The sequence below is a fragment of the Artemia sp. Qi Xiang Cuo genome, chromosome 7, assembly GCF_049724085.1.
Source record: "Artemia sp. Qi Xiang Cuo chromosome 7, ASM4972408v1, whole genome shotgun sequence".
NCBI classification, from domain to species: Eukaryota; Metazoa; Arthropoda; class Branchiopoda; order Anostraca; family Artemiidae; genus Artemia; species Artemia sp. Qi Xiang Cuo.
Genome location: NC_142800.1, coordinates 11,206,235 through 11,223,654, shown reverse-complemented (window position 1 = coordinate 11,223,654; position 17,420 = coordinate 11,206,235). Strand labels below are relative to the sequence as shown.

Genomic DNA, 17,420 nt, shown 5'->3' with positions numbered 1-17,420 from the left:
ATATATATATATATATATATATATATATATATATATATATATATATATATATATATATATATATATATATATATATATATATATATAATTGTGAATAACTAAATAATATGGAGCAATTTTAAACTAGGTGTGACTCCTTTCCCATATTAAATATAAAAAAAAAGTTTTTCTTCGAATAAAGATAATGAGCGACGTTAAAACTTTAAACGAACAGAAATTGTTCCGTACATAAAGAAAATACCCCTTGCTCTTTACGCTAAAGCTTTAAAGTTCTTTAAAAACACTTCTCACTGAAATTCAACAGTTTTTGTGTTTGAGTAGTCTTTCTTAAGAAATTGTGACAAAAAGTCCAGCTTTAGCGTAAAGAGTGAGGATTGAAGAAGGGGCAATCCCCCTCGTATACGGTACAATTTATGTTCTTTTTAAGTTTCAATGTTGCTCCATACTTTCAGTTGGAAACACTTCTTTTTTTATTTTATTTCTGACTGCTTCTCAAATCATGTCAGGATATATCCTACCCTTCCCCTGTACAAAAGTTACCCTGTAAGAACTACAGGAAGTTTCCTCCTCATGGAGAATACCGTCTCATAAAATTCCCCTAGAAATACTCTTGGCACATTTTTACAATAGAATATAATCTATGTGAACAATGGGCAAATGACGTAACTTACAGCTCTTTTCCGGTGGCTTTTTGGGGTCTTGTCATCCCCAAAGGCATAGTTATTGGACATTTCAGCTATGCTGAATCGAATAGCTTCTCAAAATTTTGATCTAATGTATCCGGGGAAAAGCAAGGCGAGAAGGGGAGGGTAGTTGTCTTTCAATCTTTTTGTTCACTTAATAGGGGAACTAGAGCTTTTGATTTTTGTTCGAATGACCCTCTCCCCATCTCCCAGGACTCAAGTTCGATGCAATCCCACCTGGGAAAAAAACATGCATTTGTGATCTATCTTCTGGCAAAAATAAAACATTCTACATTTTCCAGACAGTTACTTAAATCTATACAATAGAGTGTTCTAAAATGATGAATAAGATAGTGTGATTTTCAGTAAGGTCGCTTGACTTTTATTTTGGGGTATTCCCCCTTTTATGAAATTCAGGCAAACTTGTTCATGCTTGTAGCTTGTGATGGGTAACATTAAGGAATCTATATTCCTAATGTATAGCGAACACTAGGAATACATACAATGTATAGCGAACGTATAGCGAACTCCTGGAATGTATAGCGAATATATAGCGAACTCCAGAAGTACTCCTCAACTGATAAGACCGGAACAAGTACTCTAGAAGTACTCCTCAATATATATATATATATATATATATATATATATATATATATATATATATATATATATATATATATATATATATATATATATATATATATATAAGAGATAGTCAAATTAGATATCATTTCAAGATATTTTTTCATTCCTATCTTCCTGCTGAAAATCAAATTAACAGAATTGACTGAACACAGAAAAAGGAAGACGAAGCTTTGTATATTTTTTTTTTTGCCGTTTTTGAAATTTTGTTCTATTTGGTTTACTGATTTTTAAACGGCCTGCTTTGTGATTCTTTTTCTATAGTTATGACTCTAGTGAGTTAAGCTGCAATTCTTATTAGTATTTAAACATTGGTTTTGTTTTTCAGGTGAAATAAATAGGAAATGACGCAAATATCCTGAAATTAATTTAATGAATTTGTCTACTAAAAATGGTGCAAAATCAACCAATTTTGTCATGAAGGTGTAAACATATCAACTACACTGTCTCACACCGTCCCTGCAACCATCATGCCCGGGGGGCGACGCGGGCTGGTGGCTCCCCAAAATACATTCTTGGAGAACATTATTCGACGATCTAACTCTCAGCGTGAGTTTATTTAATATTTTTCTATATGAATAAGCCCGAAGAATCCTGGAAATTATTATGCGTTTCCAAAAAGCTTTTTCTGTGTAGATCTGTTCTATCATTCTACACCTCTCGCATCAGACCCTTGGGGATCCCAATTCATACAGATCGAGAAATGTTTTAGCTCAATTTGATGATTTTCAAAATCAAACCGCATGGGCACCAGCCTCTAGCACAATTTTTGCAAAACATCAGGAGTTTTTGACATGACTTAGATTGTTATTCCTCAAGGGTATATTTTAGCTACGTTTAGAATACATCAGCCTTATTAACAGTAAAATTACTACTACTGCTACTACTCAAATGAAACTCAGAGAGGAAAGAAAATAACAAAATGAAAAATAAAATAAAAAAAGGTGAAAAAACGAGGATTTTGTCAGCCAGTGGCGACAAAATCCTCGTTTTCCACCTTTTTTTATTTTATTTTTCATTTTGTTATTTTCTTTCCTCTCTGAGTTTCATTTGTCATGTATAGCCAGTGTAGTCTTAGAATGTGTTTACTGCTACTACTAACAACTCACCGCAGCACGCCACCTAAGGTCAACACAGATAAGCACGCTTCTCCTCCATCCCAATCTATTCAAAGTTTCCCTCTTTACACCCTCACAGGAAGGTCTCATTTCCCTTAAATTTTTCTTTACGACATCCTCCCACCACAACCATGGACGACCTGCATTCTGGCTTGCCCTAGATGGTTAGCATAAAAGGACAATCTTTGTCAATCTGTCATCTTTCATCCGCAGAACGTGCCACCATTGTTATTATTAATCTCATTCTAATATTACTCAGAATAAGGTTAGCACTAAAATTCCCGATGACCTACTGAAACCTCTTGGGTCTTTCCTTCATTTAAGTATTCCTTAAGGTCCTTCGCTATCCCTTTGTCGAGCAAAAATGATGCAACCCGTCTTTTCTCTTATTTCTACAAGTTCTGGTAGGGTAATTTCTATCTGTGATTTTTTTTTTTTACTTACTTGTTTTACTTTAAATATATTTTAAAGGAAAATATTTAAAAAAACCTTCGAATGCTTTTCAGGGTAAAATATTTTACCACATTTCCAAAACATAAAATATTAAAAAACATATCTAAAAATTTTTTTTGCTTATATATTTCTTCTTGTCACCAAAATGTATTATCAATAAGGGATTCGTTGGTAATTAAAGAACAAAGGAATCAAGGTCTTCGTCCCATTTGAGTTGTGTTGGGAAACGAAACATCCGAGAGCTAAGCAAACGAAGCGCAAGAGACGTGACCACAAAATTCAGTCAAAAAGAAATGAAAAATTCCAGTGAGTTGTTTGAGTAAACGAAGCCTTATACCAGAACAAAAGTTTCAAAGAAGTTCAAAACTTTAATTTTAACAAGTTTGAAAAAAGTTTTTGTTCGAGCTTCTTTAATGATGTCTTCGTTGGTTTAAATTTTACAAAATATTCAGTCATTTGTGATCGACATTGAAGTTTATCTCTCGAAGAATAGGTTTTCAGCTTAAATACGATAAGTTACCGTCTTTGGTTCACCAGGATTGAATCAAGGGGTTACTTCCTTTCAAAAAGCATGTGAACCAAGTATTGAGTTCAATGCTTTATCACGTGCTACCACACGTGACACAAAGTGACTATGCGTGACATAAAGAGGCTTCGCATAGCTGAAATGCAACATGGGTGGTGAGACAAGCGGTGCTCCAAAATATACATCAGGCGATGAAGAGAGGTGACTTTTGGCTTTAAAGTAATTAGTGTTGCTAAAAAATTTGAAAATTTCTCTGAATTGTGGTGCATTCGTAGTATTCAATTCGATAACAGTTTTGTTATTTGTAACAGGATCCGAGATTAAACTTTCCGAATTTTTTTTCGATCATAATATCTGAAACCTCATCCTTGGTGCACCAAGTTCCAGCGTAACCCTTCCTGGAGTAGGCACAAATACGTGCTTGAAAACTTTTGGCTTGAAGATTTACAATTTTCTATTTCATCTTCCTTAAATCGCCTACTATAACTGAAAAAAATGGGAATTACATAGGAATTGGGATGTTTGCCAATTTAACATGGGAAGATATGCGGGAAAACAGCAGCGTCTCTGTTACTGCGGTGTCTGGCAACTTCATAAGAAATATAGAAAATTTCACAAATGTTTGTGCTATTGAGATTATTAATCTGCATCTTTATAGGATTTGAAGCTGAAATTCGTCAATAGCTAATAGTAGATTTTGATTAACTTTTCAAGAGATTTTGTCACTTAAAATCCAGGCTACACAAAGTAGGACTACGTTAGCTGAGGAAAATCGTAACTGGTTAAGTAAACAAGCTAAGAAGACACCCAGGATTTTTTTCCGAGGGGGGGGGGGGTACAGTAAAAACTTAATAAACGTATCATAAATTTGTTTATATGCATTTCATTGCGTTTTTACGAGTCGGATTTTCTTGGGGGGAGGATTAAGGACCCACGTTGTTGAAACAAGCTGACCTTAAGCTGGTTTCGTTGACAAAAATTTGTGCCTGGAAAAACAATAACATTGGAAAAACATATGGTTTCCCATAGTTTAAGGTTACTGATGTTAAAAGACCAAACATATATAGACAGCTTGATTTGGGATCGCTCCCAAAGCATTTAGGGTAGAATTGCAGGTCAGAACTCTTGGAGAGTAGACAAAATAAAAAATAAGTTATCAGGAATGTTTCTAGTGCCAAAATTTGGTTCTAGAAAGGCGTTTCTAGTCCCTAAGAGTTAAAACAATCACAGAAAACACCAATCGCTTCTTGAGATTTTACGGTTTATTTGGCATCAGAGGCAACGCTGTCGCGTTGCCTATAGTAAAGGCCATACGGCTCCAATGTTTTATTATTAATTTTTTTTCCAGAGGCACTTCATACGGAGGGGTCGTCGTAGAAACTTCAAAGGGGGCTCATTCGATTGGAAATCGAGAGTTCTAGTGCCCTTTTTAATAGTCGAAAATGATTGGAGGGCAACTAGCCCCCCCCCCCACGCCGATAATTTCCCCAAACCCATCCAATCAAAATTTTGAGATAGTCATTTTGTTCAGTGTAGTTGATTTCCAGATACAAAATACATTTTTTAGGAAGACACTCCCCCACAACCCTCAGGGCAAGAGTTTTAAGTTATGCCCAAGGGGCACATAAGGTTTTTTATAGAAGGTGTTGTCGCAGAAACTTCAAAACAGGCTCATTCGATTGGAAATTCAAAGGGCTAGTGCCCTTTTTAATAGTCGAAAGTGATTGGAGGGCAACTAGGCCCCCCCCCCCCACGCCCATCATTTCCCCAAACACATCCAATCAAAATTTTGAGATTGCCATTTTGTTCAGTGTAGTTGATTTCCAGATAGAAAATATGTTTTTGGAGGAGGACACTCCCCCTCAATCCTCAGAGCAAGGGTTTTAAGTTATGCCCTGGGGGCATATAAGGTTTTAATAGAAGGCGTTGTCGTAGAAACTTCAAAAGGGACTCATTCGATTGGAAATCGAGAGTTCTAGTGCCCTTTTTAATAGTCGAAAATGATTGGAGGACAACTAGCCAAAAAACCCCCCCACGCCCGTCATTCCCCCAAACACATCCAATCAAAATTTTGAGATAGCCATTTTGTTCAGCGTAGTTGATTTCCGGATAGAAAATAGATTTTTGAGGAGGACCCTCTCCCACAACCCTCAGGGCAAGAGTTTTAAGTTATGCCCTGGGGGCATATTCAATTCAATTCAATTCAAACTTTTTATTTCCTCCGAATACGAAGAGTAAAAAAGTAAGTCGAAAGTGATTGGAGGGCAACTAGCCCCCCCCCCCCTGACGCCCATCATTCCCCCAAACACATCCAATCAAAATTTTGGGATAGCCATTTTGTTCAGCGTAGTTGATTTCCAGATAGAAAATATATTTTTGAGGAGGACACTCCCCCACAACCTTCAGGGCAAGGATTTTAAGTTATGCCCTGGGGCATATAAGGTTTTTATAGAAGGCGTTGTCGTAGAAACTTCAAGAAAGGCTCATTCGATTAGAAATTCAAAGGTCATTTTTTTTATTAGTAAGCCTAGTTATCCACTGTACATTTTGAATTAAGACCCGTGATTAGATTTCTTCTTTTTACGTGTGCTGACTGACATTTTGAATTAAGACCCGTGATTAGATTTCTTCTTTTTACGTGTGCTGACTGGAATGCCCAACATGTGCATTCGGATTTTACGTTTATACTATTCGACCGAAAAATAAAAAATGAAAAAATGCTGAAAATGATTTTAAAAAAAGAATACGATTATGTTGAAAAGAAATAAATGTTATGTTTTTATTACATAATTTACATTCAGAATTAATTGATGTAGATGTAGACTAGATTTTTACAGCCACCCCCACGCTTTCCTTTGAAATAATTCTGTATATGCCTGAATATCAAAGAGAGTTAGAATGTTTTGGTATTAACAAACACCTAGTAGGCATCTGCCCTCCTCCCTAACCAAAGAATCAAAAGAACAAAAAAATTATATATAGCCTATACCGTGTGTCTTAACCTTTCTTGATTTCGCAGAGTTCACATATAAGTAAAACCAATAAATCGGATCCAATCTGGATGGAAGATAAGATTTTGTCATCGAAACGCTCTTTATTTCGTATTTTAAACGAAATTCTTGAATAAATACCAAAAATCACTGTATTGTTTTTACATTCAAATCGTAGTCAAATACGCCATAAATTAGTCCAAAGAAATCAATAAGAACCAAAAATCAGAATTTAAGAAAATTAAGCGAAAAAAGTGAAAATTTTTAGTTTATTTAGCAGTAACACAGGCCTTTAAAATCCCCCTCCCCCAGAAGTTTCCCCCAACCATCGGAAAGTTTCCCCAGGAAAATCACCCGTGGTAAAATCTCCCAATTTTCCTTTCATAAAAACAGCATAGACCACAAATACTCGCGAGAATCAAGAGGTATTAAATAGCGACCCCTGCACCCCTTCCTTTGAACTAATTATGTTTATACCTGAAGGCCCAATGAGAGTTAAAATGTTTTGGAATTAACACACCCCTATTAGGCATCTGCTCTCCTCCCTAACAAGGAAAGAAACAGAAAGTGAAAGGCAGTGGCGGATCCAGGGGAGGGGAGAGGGGGGCGCCCCCCCCCCCTAAAGTAGTCTAAAGTAATGTAATTTACATAATTAACGCAAAAGTGCGTTAATTAAACTTGCTCCTAATGCAAGTTTATTGGATCAACCTATTTTGCCCCCCCCCCCTAAAAAAATACTGGATCCGCCCTGGGTGTAAGGGCACTATAAATTTTAATTTTTAATTCAATGAACCCCGGTACAAAGTTTATGCGACTAGCTCTTCCACATAAAATGACCCTGGAAAAATAAATAAGTATTATTTCTTTGAACCCTTATGGCTTTTTAATTAAGTAACGCCATAGCATTGCTTCTGACCTAAAAGTTGAGTAGAAATTTCAGCTTCCATTTTTATGAAAATCCAAAATTATCTGAGGGGAATATGTTTTGGGGAGCATATTCCACGGCTGTGAAGTTTCTGCTGGGTGGAATTTAACGCGGGGGAATTATCAGCAAGAAAAAAAATGTCCTTGGAGGGAGGAGGAATTTCCCAGGGGGTAAGTTTTCCAAATGTGAATTATTCAGGGAGGGGACTAAACCCATTCGATAATATTCTAAATTTTACATATGAAAGTAACGGGAATAAAGAATCAACGGAAATGTCAGAGATACCACTTCAGGTTTCTTTAGACGATTTTTTTCGTTTTTTTTGGAAAAAGACATTTTCAAAAGACAGATTATTTTCATTTGTATTACTTTCTCTGTGGCTGCTCAATTATGCATGTGAGGGTGAAGACTTCCCCCCACCACTGTTTACGCTAATGTTTTAGTTTGTATCTCAAAGCTTAAAAATGAACGCAATGCGATAAAAGTATAACTCAAAATAACATATATAGAATAATATATGCACATAATACGGAACAATTAATCAAAATTGCATATTTTGAGTTGAGGCTCTCCCAAATCATGGGCCAGGGGGCTCACCATTCCACAATCTATGAAAGCAATTCTGCAATAACTAAAAATATAAAGTATTTTTGAGTATTTTAACGTCTTGCACAACTCATACGGTTCAACATTCTACAGCCCAAAGAGTCTCTCTAATCTCCTAAATCGGGAATGGAGGAGATAAGTGACGTTCCGCCCCGTATTGGATGAGTCTCCGACCTCACCCTCCCCCTCTCCTACTGTCTATGCTAAAGTTTTTTTCTTTATGCCAACTACGCTGCCCCCACTCCAAAGACTTTAATAAGGTAAAGTTTTGTATGGGAAAAACACATAGTAAATCTATTATAAAATACTTAAAATTACAGTCATACTTAAAATAAGATTAAAATACATACTTAGTGATAAATGCTAAATTATTGTGGCACAAAAAAATCCGAAAAATGGTCTAATCAAAACGATAATGCTCGTACTGTATCAAAAAATGGAATGATACAGAATGAATTTGATCCATTCATTGTTGCGTGAAAAAATCAGGTTTGATTTTTCAGAGGCATGTAATTAAGCTGTCTATAGCAAAGACCATAAGGCTTCAATGTTTTATTATTATTAATTAAAAAAAACCTTACATAAAAATAAGTTTTCTAAGAAGAGTAAAGAGTCATATTGAACTCAGGACCAGCAGAAATTAATTCCTATTATAGTTAAAACTCAAAAAACCAGAAATTACTGTTAAAGAATAAACAAAACCCTGAACGAACAGAAATTGAAATTAACTATCTTACAAACATAAAGATAACCGGTGCAAACATAAATAAATGAATAAATCTATATAGCTTCAATATTTTTCATTATTTCTCCCCCCCCCCCAGAGCTGCTTTATATGCAAGGGTTAAAAATACCATTTTGTTAAAAATAGTTGAAAGGTGAGGTAACAAATCTCTGGCGTCGACAAAACCCCCCAGGTCCCGGGGGCAGGAAGGGATTCTCTTATAAACTTCAGAGAGGGCTCATTTGATTGGAAATTGGAAGTTCTAGTCTAGCTCTTAAGAGTCAAAATTGATCGAAGGGCAAATACCCCCCCCCGCGCCCTTTTTCCCCACCCTTTCCTTTGAACTAATTCTGTTTATACCTGAAGGCCCAATGAGAGTTAAAAAATGTTTTGGTATTAACACACACCTATTAGGCATCTGCTCTCCTCCCTAACAAGGAAAGAAACAAAGAGTGTAAGGCAGTGGCGGATCCAGGGGAGGGGCGAGGGGGCGACCCCCCTAACGTTGTCTAAAGTAATATAATTTACTTAATTAACGCAAGATTCCGTTAATTAAACTTGCTATTTTTTTCAATCCATTCATTGTTGTCAATCGATGTCCACAAGTTATGCAAGCTGTCTGTTGTTCATATATAAGGTTTTTATCAAAGAGGTATTCGTATAGACTTTGAAAAAAGCCTCATTTGATTTCAATTGAAATTTCTAGATCAGTTTTTTAAAGTCAAGAATAATCGGACAGTAAGCAACCCCCCCCCCAATGCCATAAAAACTTGAAACTTTTGCAATCAAAAACGAACAAAAATTAATTAAAAAAACATTCCTAAAAATAAGTTTTTAAAAGAAAAGTAAAGGCTATTTTACAATTAAGCTCAGCATATAAAAATACCTGTTAAAATTCAAACTAAACACGACCAGAAATTACTATTAAAGAATAAATAAAACCCAACACGAACAGAAAATTAAATAAACAATCATAGCAAATAACACACAACAAGTAATAATATAAATGAATAAATAGATCTTAAAGCGAGTAATGCTTAGATTGAATATGAAAATCAAGCTTAAAACGAAAAAAAAATAGTTTGCTATTAAAGTATAAATGAAACTTAAAACGAACAGAAATTAAATAAACAGTCAATGTGAATAAATATACAATATATATTAATGTAAATGAATAAATATATCTTAAAACAAGTGAAACTTAAATTGAATATGCAAATCAAGTTTGAAGCGAATAAAAATAACTACAAACAAGAGTGTGGGTATCGTCTAACTGCAGAAGCCTAAAACCTACCGCGTCATTGGCGCTTTACTGAAAACAAATTATATTACAAATGTGTTCTTTTGTACTTAATATTGAAGATAAATATTTAAATTACAGTAAAATTTTGAACTGATGAGCTTTCAGCAATTAATATCTTTATGCATAAAAAATTCAGTTGCATTTATTAGTTCTTTCCAGGGTTGGTCAAGACAAGTATAGTTTCACTAACGACAAAATTTGAGTACTGCCCCCTTCTTTAAGTACAAAAACCTAAAGCTTTCTGCGTCATTCACACTTCACCTAAAACGAACTGCTTTTATATTACAAATTTATTGTTTTCCAGTTCTTACAGCACTGAAAATTAAAATAAAAATTACAGTGAAAAAAAAAAATCTTAAACTGATGGGTCTTTCAACAATTAATATTATTACATATCTAATATTGAATTTGATTTTGTTTTTCTTTCAAAGACTATTCAAGACTCATATAGTTTTAAGTAAGGCACCAATGACACAGTAGGTTTTAGACTATTACGGTGAGAAAAGGAGGCGATACCCAAACTCTTGTTTGTAGTAATTTTTATTCGATTCAAACTTGATTTGCATATTCAATTTAAGTTTCACTTGTTTTAAGATGTATTTATTCATTTACATTAATATATATTATATGTTTGTTTGCATAGATTGTTTATTTAATTTTTGTTAGTTTTAAGTTTCATTTATACTTTAATAACTATTTTTTTCGTTTTAAGCTTGATTTTTATATTCAATCTAAACATTACTCGCTTTAAGTTCTATTTATTCATTGATATTATTACTTGTTGTGAGTGTTTTTTCTATGATTGTTTATTTAATTTCTGTTCGTTTTGGTTTTCATTTATTCTTTAATAGTGATTTCTGGTCGTTTTGAGTTTTAATTTTAAAAGGAATTATTATCTCCTGAGCTTAAGTTTAAAATGGCAGTTACTTTTCTTTGAAAAACTTATTTTTCGGAAAGTTTTTTTAATTGATTTTACAGAAAAAATGTCGAATGAATCAGCCAACTGGAAACCCCGTTTCCTTACACTTTGTAATAGTCTTCTTGCATTTTTCGTTGGTTAATGTTGCTTCCGGTTAGTCCGTGAAACGTCAAAAACACCCATTATCTATTAGGTTCTACCAGATTTCTCACTCCTAGCAAAATGCATGTGCCGACGTGTTCCTCAATTGCATGGGCTATCTAACAAAACTAGCCCGCCTGCACGATATCGCGAAATGTCATTGGATTTGATAACGCTCAACCCGTGCTTAGATAGAATTCAGTCGCGGATCCAGGGGGAAGGCGAGGGGTGCGCCCCCCTAACGTAGTCTAAATTTACTTAATTAATGTAATTTAATTAATTACGTAGTGTAATTTACTTAATTAATGCATGTTTGCATTAATTAAACTTGCTCCTACCGCAAGTTTATCGGATGATACCGCAAGTTTATTGGACTATGTCATTGGATATCATCATCCTTTAGGACGCTAAATATCTGATCGGATGGATTTTTAAGTTTGCAAAAATATTGAAGTGAGGAATCTGTGTAAGCATCAATAATCTGTGATAAAACGAAAACAGGACTTCACTTTTCTGTTTTGTTCAGTTTCTGTTTGGTTTCAAGTATAAATAAAACTTAAAACGAACAGAAATTAAATAAACAATCAATGCAAACAAACATACAATATATAATAATGTAAATGAATAAATAAATCTTAAAACGAGTGAAACTTTAATTGAATACGCAAATCAAGCTTGAAACGAACAAAAATCACTACAAACAAAAGTGTGGGTATCGCCCCCCAATTATGGTAAAGTTTTGAACTGATGAGCTTTCAGCAATTAATATCATTATACATCACATATTCAGTTTAATTTATTAGTTCTTTCTTGAGTTGTTCAAGACGAATATAGTTTCATTACAAACAAGAGTTTAGATACTGTCCCCTTCCTTAACTGCAAATAAAAACCAAAAGCCTACTGTGTCAATGGCGCTTAACTGAAAACGAATTATATTACAAATATTTTCTTTTCCATTTCTTACAGCTTTGAAAAAAAAAAAACAAAAAAAAAACAGTGAAATAAATTCTTGAACTGATGGATCTTTCAACAATTAATATCATTATACAGTACATCAAATATTCAATTCGATGTTGTTTATACTTTCCAAGACTGTTCAAGAGGCATATAGTTTTCAGTAAAACGCCAATGACGCAGAAGGTTTTTAACTTTTACAGTGAGAGAAGGAGGCGATACCCTAACTCTTGTTTGTAGTGATTTTTGTTCGTATCAAGCATAATTTGCGCATTCAACTTAAGTTTCACTCATTTTAAGATTTATTTATCCATTTACATTAATATCTATTGTATGTTTGCTTGCGTTGATTGTTTATTTAATTTCTGTTCGTTTTAAGTTTCATTTATACTTCAATAGCAAAATATTTTTTTTCGTTTTAAGCCTGATTTTCATATTCTATCGAAGCATTACTCGCTTTAAGATCTGTTAATTCATTTATATCATTACTTGTTGCATGTTTTTGTTATGATTGTTTATTTAATTTCTGTTCTTTTTGGGTTTCATTTATTCTTTAATAGTAATTTCTGGTCGTTTTGAGTTTGAATTTTAACAGGTATTTGTATTTGCTGAGCTTGAGTTTAAAATGACCTTTAAGTTACTTTGAAAAACTTATTTTTCGGAAAGTTTTTTTCAATTAATTTTTGTTAGTTTTTGATTGCAAAAAGTAACAAGTTTTAAAAAATTAGTTATTTCAAAATTAAACTTTAAAAAAAATCAAATGTTCATCAAAGTATCAAAACTGGTATTAAAATAACAATATCAAAGTGAAAAAATGGGTTTGTGTCAACCTCGGAGTTTTTATTATCTGATGTTTGAACTATCTTTAACAAAATAGCTGTCTCAAACATTTTATCGGTTGGTTTTGGAAAAAAAGGGCATTGGGAGGGGGGGGGGGCTAATTGCCCTTCGGTTTCTTTTGACTCTTTAAAAGTCAATTAGAACTTTTTATTTTCAATCAAATGAACCCTCTCTGAGGTTTATTCGAGCACCCTTTCTATAAGAACCATATATACCCCCAGAGTATAACTTACAATGCCTGTTCTTGGGCCCTGGGGGTTTTGTCGACCCAGGAGTTTTAATATCTTATGTTGAAACTATTTTAACAAAATGGTCACCTCAAATTTTTATCGGATGGGTTTCTCCATCCGATAAACCCAAAGGCATGGAGGGCGGGAGGGGTTAGTTGCCCTCTGATATTGTTTTGCTCTGAGAAAATGAACTAGAATTTTTAATTTCCATTCAAATGAGCCCTCTCTGAAATTTATACAAGCATCCCTTTCATAAGAACCATATACGGCCCCAGGACATAGCTTACAATGCCTGCCTCCGAACCCTGGGGGGTTGTGTCGACACCGGAGTTTTGTTATCTGGCCTTTGAAGTGATTTAATAATATGGCTATCTAAAAGTTTGTATCGGATGGGTTTGGGGAAAAAAGGGCATGAGGGGCTAGGGGCCCTCCGATTTTTTTGACTCTTGAAAAATTGAAGTAGAACCTTCAATTTCCATTCAAATGAGCCCTCTCGTAAGTTTATACGAGCATCCCTTCCATAAGAACCTTATGTGACCCCAGGACATTACTTACAACACCTGCCCTCGGGCCCTGGGTGATTGTGTGGACACCGGAGTTTTTTTTATCTGATCCCTTTGATCTCTTTTAACTCTTAAAAACTGCTCTAGAATTTTCAATTTCCAATCGAATGAGCGCTCTCTGAAGTTTATGCGAGCATCCCTTCCACAAAATCTGTATATTCCCCCCAGGCATAACTTACAATGCCTACCCCGGGCCCTGAAGGACTGTGTAAACCCCGGAGTTTTCGTTATATGATCTTTGAACCATTTTGATAAAAAGGCTTCTCAAAGTACTTATCGGATGGGTTTGAGGAAAATAGGGCGAGGAGGGGGGGGGCTAGTTGCCCTCCGATCTCTTTTGACTCTTAAAAAGTGAAAGAGAACTTTTAATTTTCAATCATATGAGCCCTCTCCGAAGTTTATACGAGAATCATTTCTATAAGAACTATATGAGCCCCCAGAGCATTACTTACAGCGCCTGCCTCCGGGCCCTGGCGGGTTGTGTTTACCCCGGAGTTTTCATTAAATGATCTTTGAACCATTTAAAAAAAAAATGGCTATCACAAAGTTCTTACCAGATGGGTTTGATGAAAAAAGGGCATGGAGGGGGAAGGGCTAGTTACACTCCAATATATTTTGACTCTTTGAAAGTAAACAAGAACTTTCAATTTCCAAACAAATAAGTCCTCTCCGAGGTTTATACGAGCATACCTTCCATAAGAACCATATATGCCCCCAGAGCAATACTTACAACGCCTGCCCCGGGGGGTTGCGTCGACACAGCAGTTTTTCTTATCCGACCTTTGAACTATTTTAACGAAATGGCCATACGTAAAGGAGTTTTTGTTATATGATTTTTGAACTATTTTGAACAAAATGGCTACCTCAAATTTTTTATCAGATGTCTTTGGAGAAAGAGGGCTTGGGGGAAGCTAGTTGCCCTCCGATCACTTTTTACTCTTAAAAAGGGCACTAGATATCTTGATTTCCAATCGAATGAGCCCCCTTGGAAGTTTATACGACGACCCCTTCTATATGAAGTGCCTCAAGTAAAAAATAAATTGGAGTGTGGGGGAAGGCTAGCTGTCCTAAGATCACTTTTGGCTCTTAAAAAGTGATTTAAAACTTTCAATTTCCCATCGAATGAGCCCTCTATGAAGTTTACACGAGCATACCTTCCATAAAAACCATATATGCCCCCAGGGCATAACTTACAACGCCTATCCTCAGGCCCTGGGGGGCTGTGTCGACACCGGAGTTTTTGTTATCTGAACTTTGAACTATTTTTAACAAAACATCCATATCGAAATTTTTATCTGATGCATTTAGGGCGTGGAGGGGGGGGGGGCCAATTGCCCTCCAACCACTTTTGACTCTTGAAAAGTGAACAAGAACTTTCAATTTCCAATCAAATGAGCCCTCTCCGAATTTTATATGGGGATCTCTTCCTTAAGAACTATATATGACCCCAGAGCATTACTTACAACACCTGCCTCCGGGCCGTGGGGGTTGCGTCGAGACATTAGTTTTTATTTTCTGACCTTTGAACTATTTTTAATGAAATGGCTATTTTAAGAATTTTATCGGATGGGATTTTTAAGAATTTTAAGAATCTTATCGAAAAGAATGCGTGTGTGTGTGTGGGGGGAGGGGGTGTTGCTAGTTACCTTTGGATATCTTTTGACTCTTAAAAAGTGAATTAGAACTTTCAATTTACAATCAAATGAGCCCTCTCTGAAGTTTATATGAACATCTCTTTCATAAGAACCATATACGCCCCAAGGACAACACTTACAACGCCTATCCCCCGGACCCTGGGGGGCTGTGTTGACACAGGAGGTTTTGTTATCTAATGCTTGAACAAAATTAAAAAAACTAGCTATCTCAATATTTGTTGCGGATGGGTTTGGGGAAAAAGGGCGTGAAGGGGGGGGGGGCTAGTTGCCCTTAAATCTTTTGACTCTTAAAAAGTGAACTTGAACTTTCCATTTTCAAAGAAATGAGCCCTCTAAGAAGTTTATACGAGCATCCCTTTCATAAGAACTATGCCTTTAGGGCATAACTTAGAACGCCTTTCTCCAGGCTCTGGGGGGATATATTATCACCGGAGTTTTTCTTATCTGACTTTTGAACTATTCTTAACAAAATGTCTATCTCAAATGTTTCATCAGATGGGTTTCGAAAAAGAAGGCTTGGCGAGGGGGGGGGGCTAGTTGCCCTCGGATCTCTTTTGACTATTAAAAAGTGAGCTCGAACTTTCAATTTCCAATCAAATGAGCCCTCTCTGCAGATTATACGAGCATCCCTTTTATAAGAACCATATATGCCCCAGGGCATAACTTACAACGCATACCCCCTGGCCTTGGGGGGTTTTGTCGACACCTGAGTTTTTTTTTATGACTTCTGAACAATTTTTTACTTAATGGCTATCTCAAAATTTTTATCGGATGAATTTGGTTAAAAAAGGGGCGTGGGGGGACTAGCTGTCTTCCAATCTCTTTTGACTCTCGAAAACTGAACTAGAACTTTCAATATTCACTCAAATAAGCCTTTTCTGAAGTTTATACAAGCATGTCTTCCATAGGAACCATACATTCCCCCGGGGCATAACTTACAACGCCTGCCCTCTTTCCCTTGGGGCCTGTGTCCACCCCGGAGTTTTCATTATATGATCATTGAACTATTTTAAAAAAATGGCTAACTCAAAGTTCTTATCGGATGGATTTGAGGAAAAAACGGTTTGGATGGGGGGGGGGGGCTAGGTGCCCTCCAATCTATTTTGACTCTTAAAAAGTGAACTAGAAATTCAATTTCCAGTAAAATGAGGCCTCTTTGAAGTTTATACGAGCATCCCGTCCATAAGAACCATATATTCCCCTAGGGCATAATTTAAAACGCCGGCCCCCGGGTCCTGGGGGGTTATGTCGACAACAGAGTTTTGTCATATGATCTTTGAACTATTTTCAACAAAATAGCTATCTCAAAATTTTTATCGGATGCATTTGTGAAAAAAGGGCGGGGGAGGGGCTGGTTGCCTTCTGATATCTTTTGACGCTTAAAAGTGAACTAGAACTTTCAATCTTCAACCAAATGAGCCCTCTCTGAACATTATACGAGCATTCCTTCCATAAGAACTATATATGCCCCCCTGGCATAACTTATAACCCTTACCCTGAAGACTATCGGGAGAGTGTCCTGCTCAAAGATATAATTTCCAGAACTTTCAACTACGGTGAAAAAAATGGCTATATCAAAATTTTGATTGGATATGTTTGGGCAAATAGTGGGCGTGAAAGGGGTGTTAGTTGCCTTCGAATCACTTTCGACTATTTAAAAGGGCACTGGCCATTTAAATTTCCAATCAAATGAGCCTTTTTTGAAGTTTTTACGACTACGCTTTCTATAAAAACCTTAAATGCCTCCAAGGTATAACTTACAGCCCCTGCCCTGAGGGCTGCGGGGGGTGTCATCCTCAAAGACCTATTTTCCAGAACTTTCAACTACGTTGAACAAAATGGCTATCTCAAAATTTTGATTGGACCTGTTTGGGGAAAATGTGGGCGTGAGAGGGGGTTAGTTGCCTTCCACTCACTTTCGACGATTAAAAAGGACATTAGCCCTTTGAATTTCCAATTGAATGAGTCCTTTTCGAAGCTTCTACGACAACGCTTTCTATATAAACTGTATATTCTCCCAGGGCATAACTTACAACCCCTGCCCTGAGGGCTGTGGGGGGAATGTCTTCCTCAAAAACATACTTTCTATCTGGAAATCAATGCAGAACAAAATGGCTATCTCAAAGTTTTTATTGGATTTGTTTGGGA

General features: G+C 35.8%; 1 protein-coding gene across 1 annotated transcript in view; it reads left to right on the top strand.

Annotated features, from left to right (window-relative positions):
• Positions 1–17,420, top strand: part of eag (potassium voltage-gated channel protein ether a go-go) — a 525,138-nt gene that overhangs the window by 77,509 nt on the left and 430,209 nt on the right. Inside the window, exon 2 of the mRNA XM_089092021.1 lies at positions 1,654–1,874. Coding sequence (XP_088948147.1) covers positions 1,796–1,874 — 79 coding nt within the window. The 5' untranslated portion in view covers positions 1,654–1,795. The remainder of the gene's footprint in view (positions 1–1,653; positions 1,875–17,420) is intronic.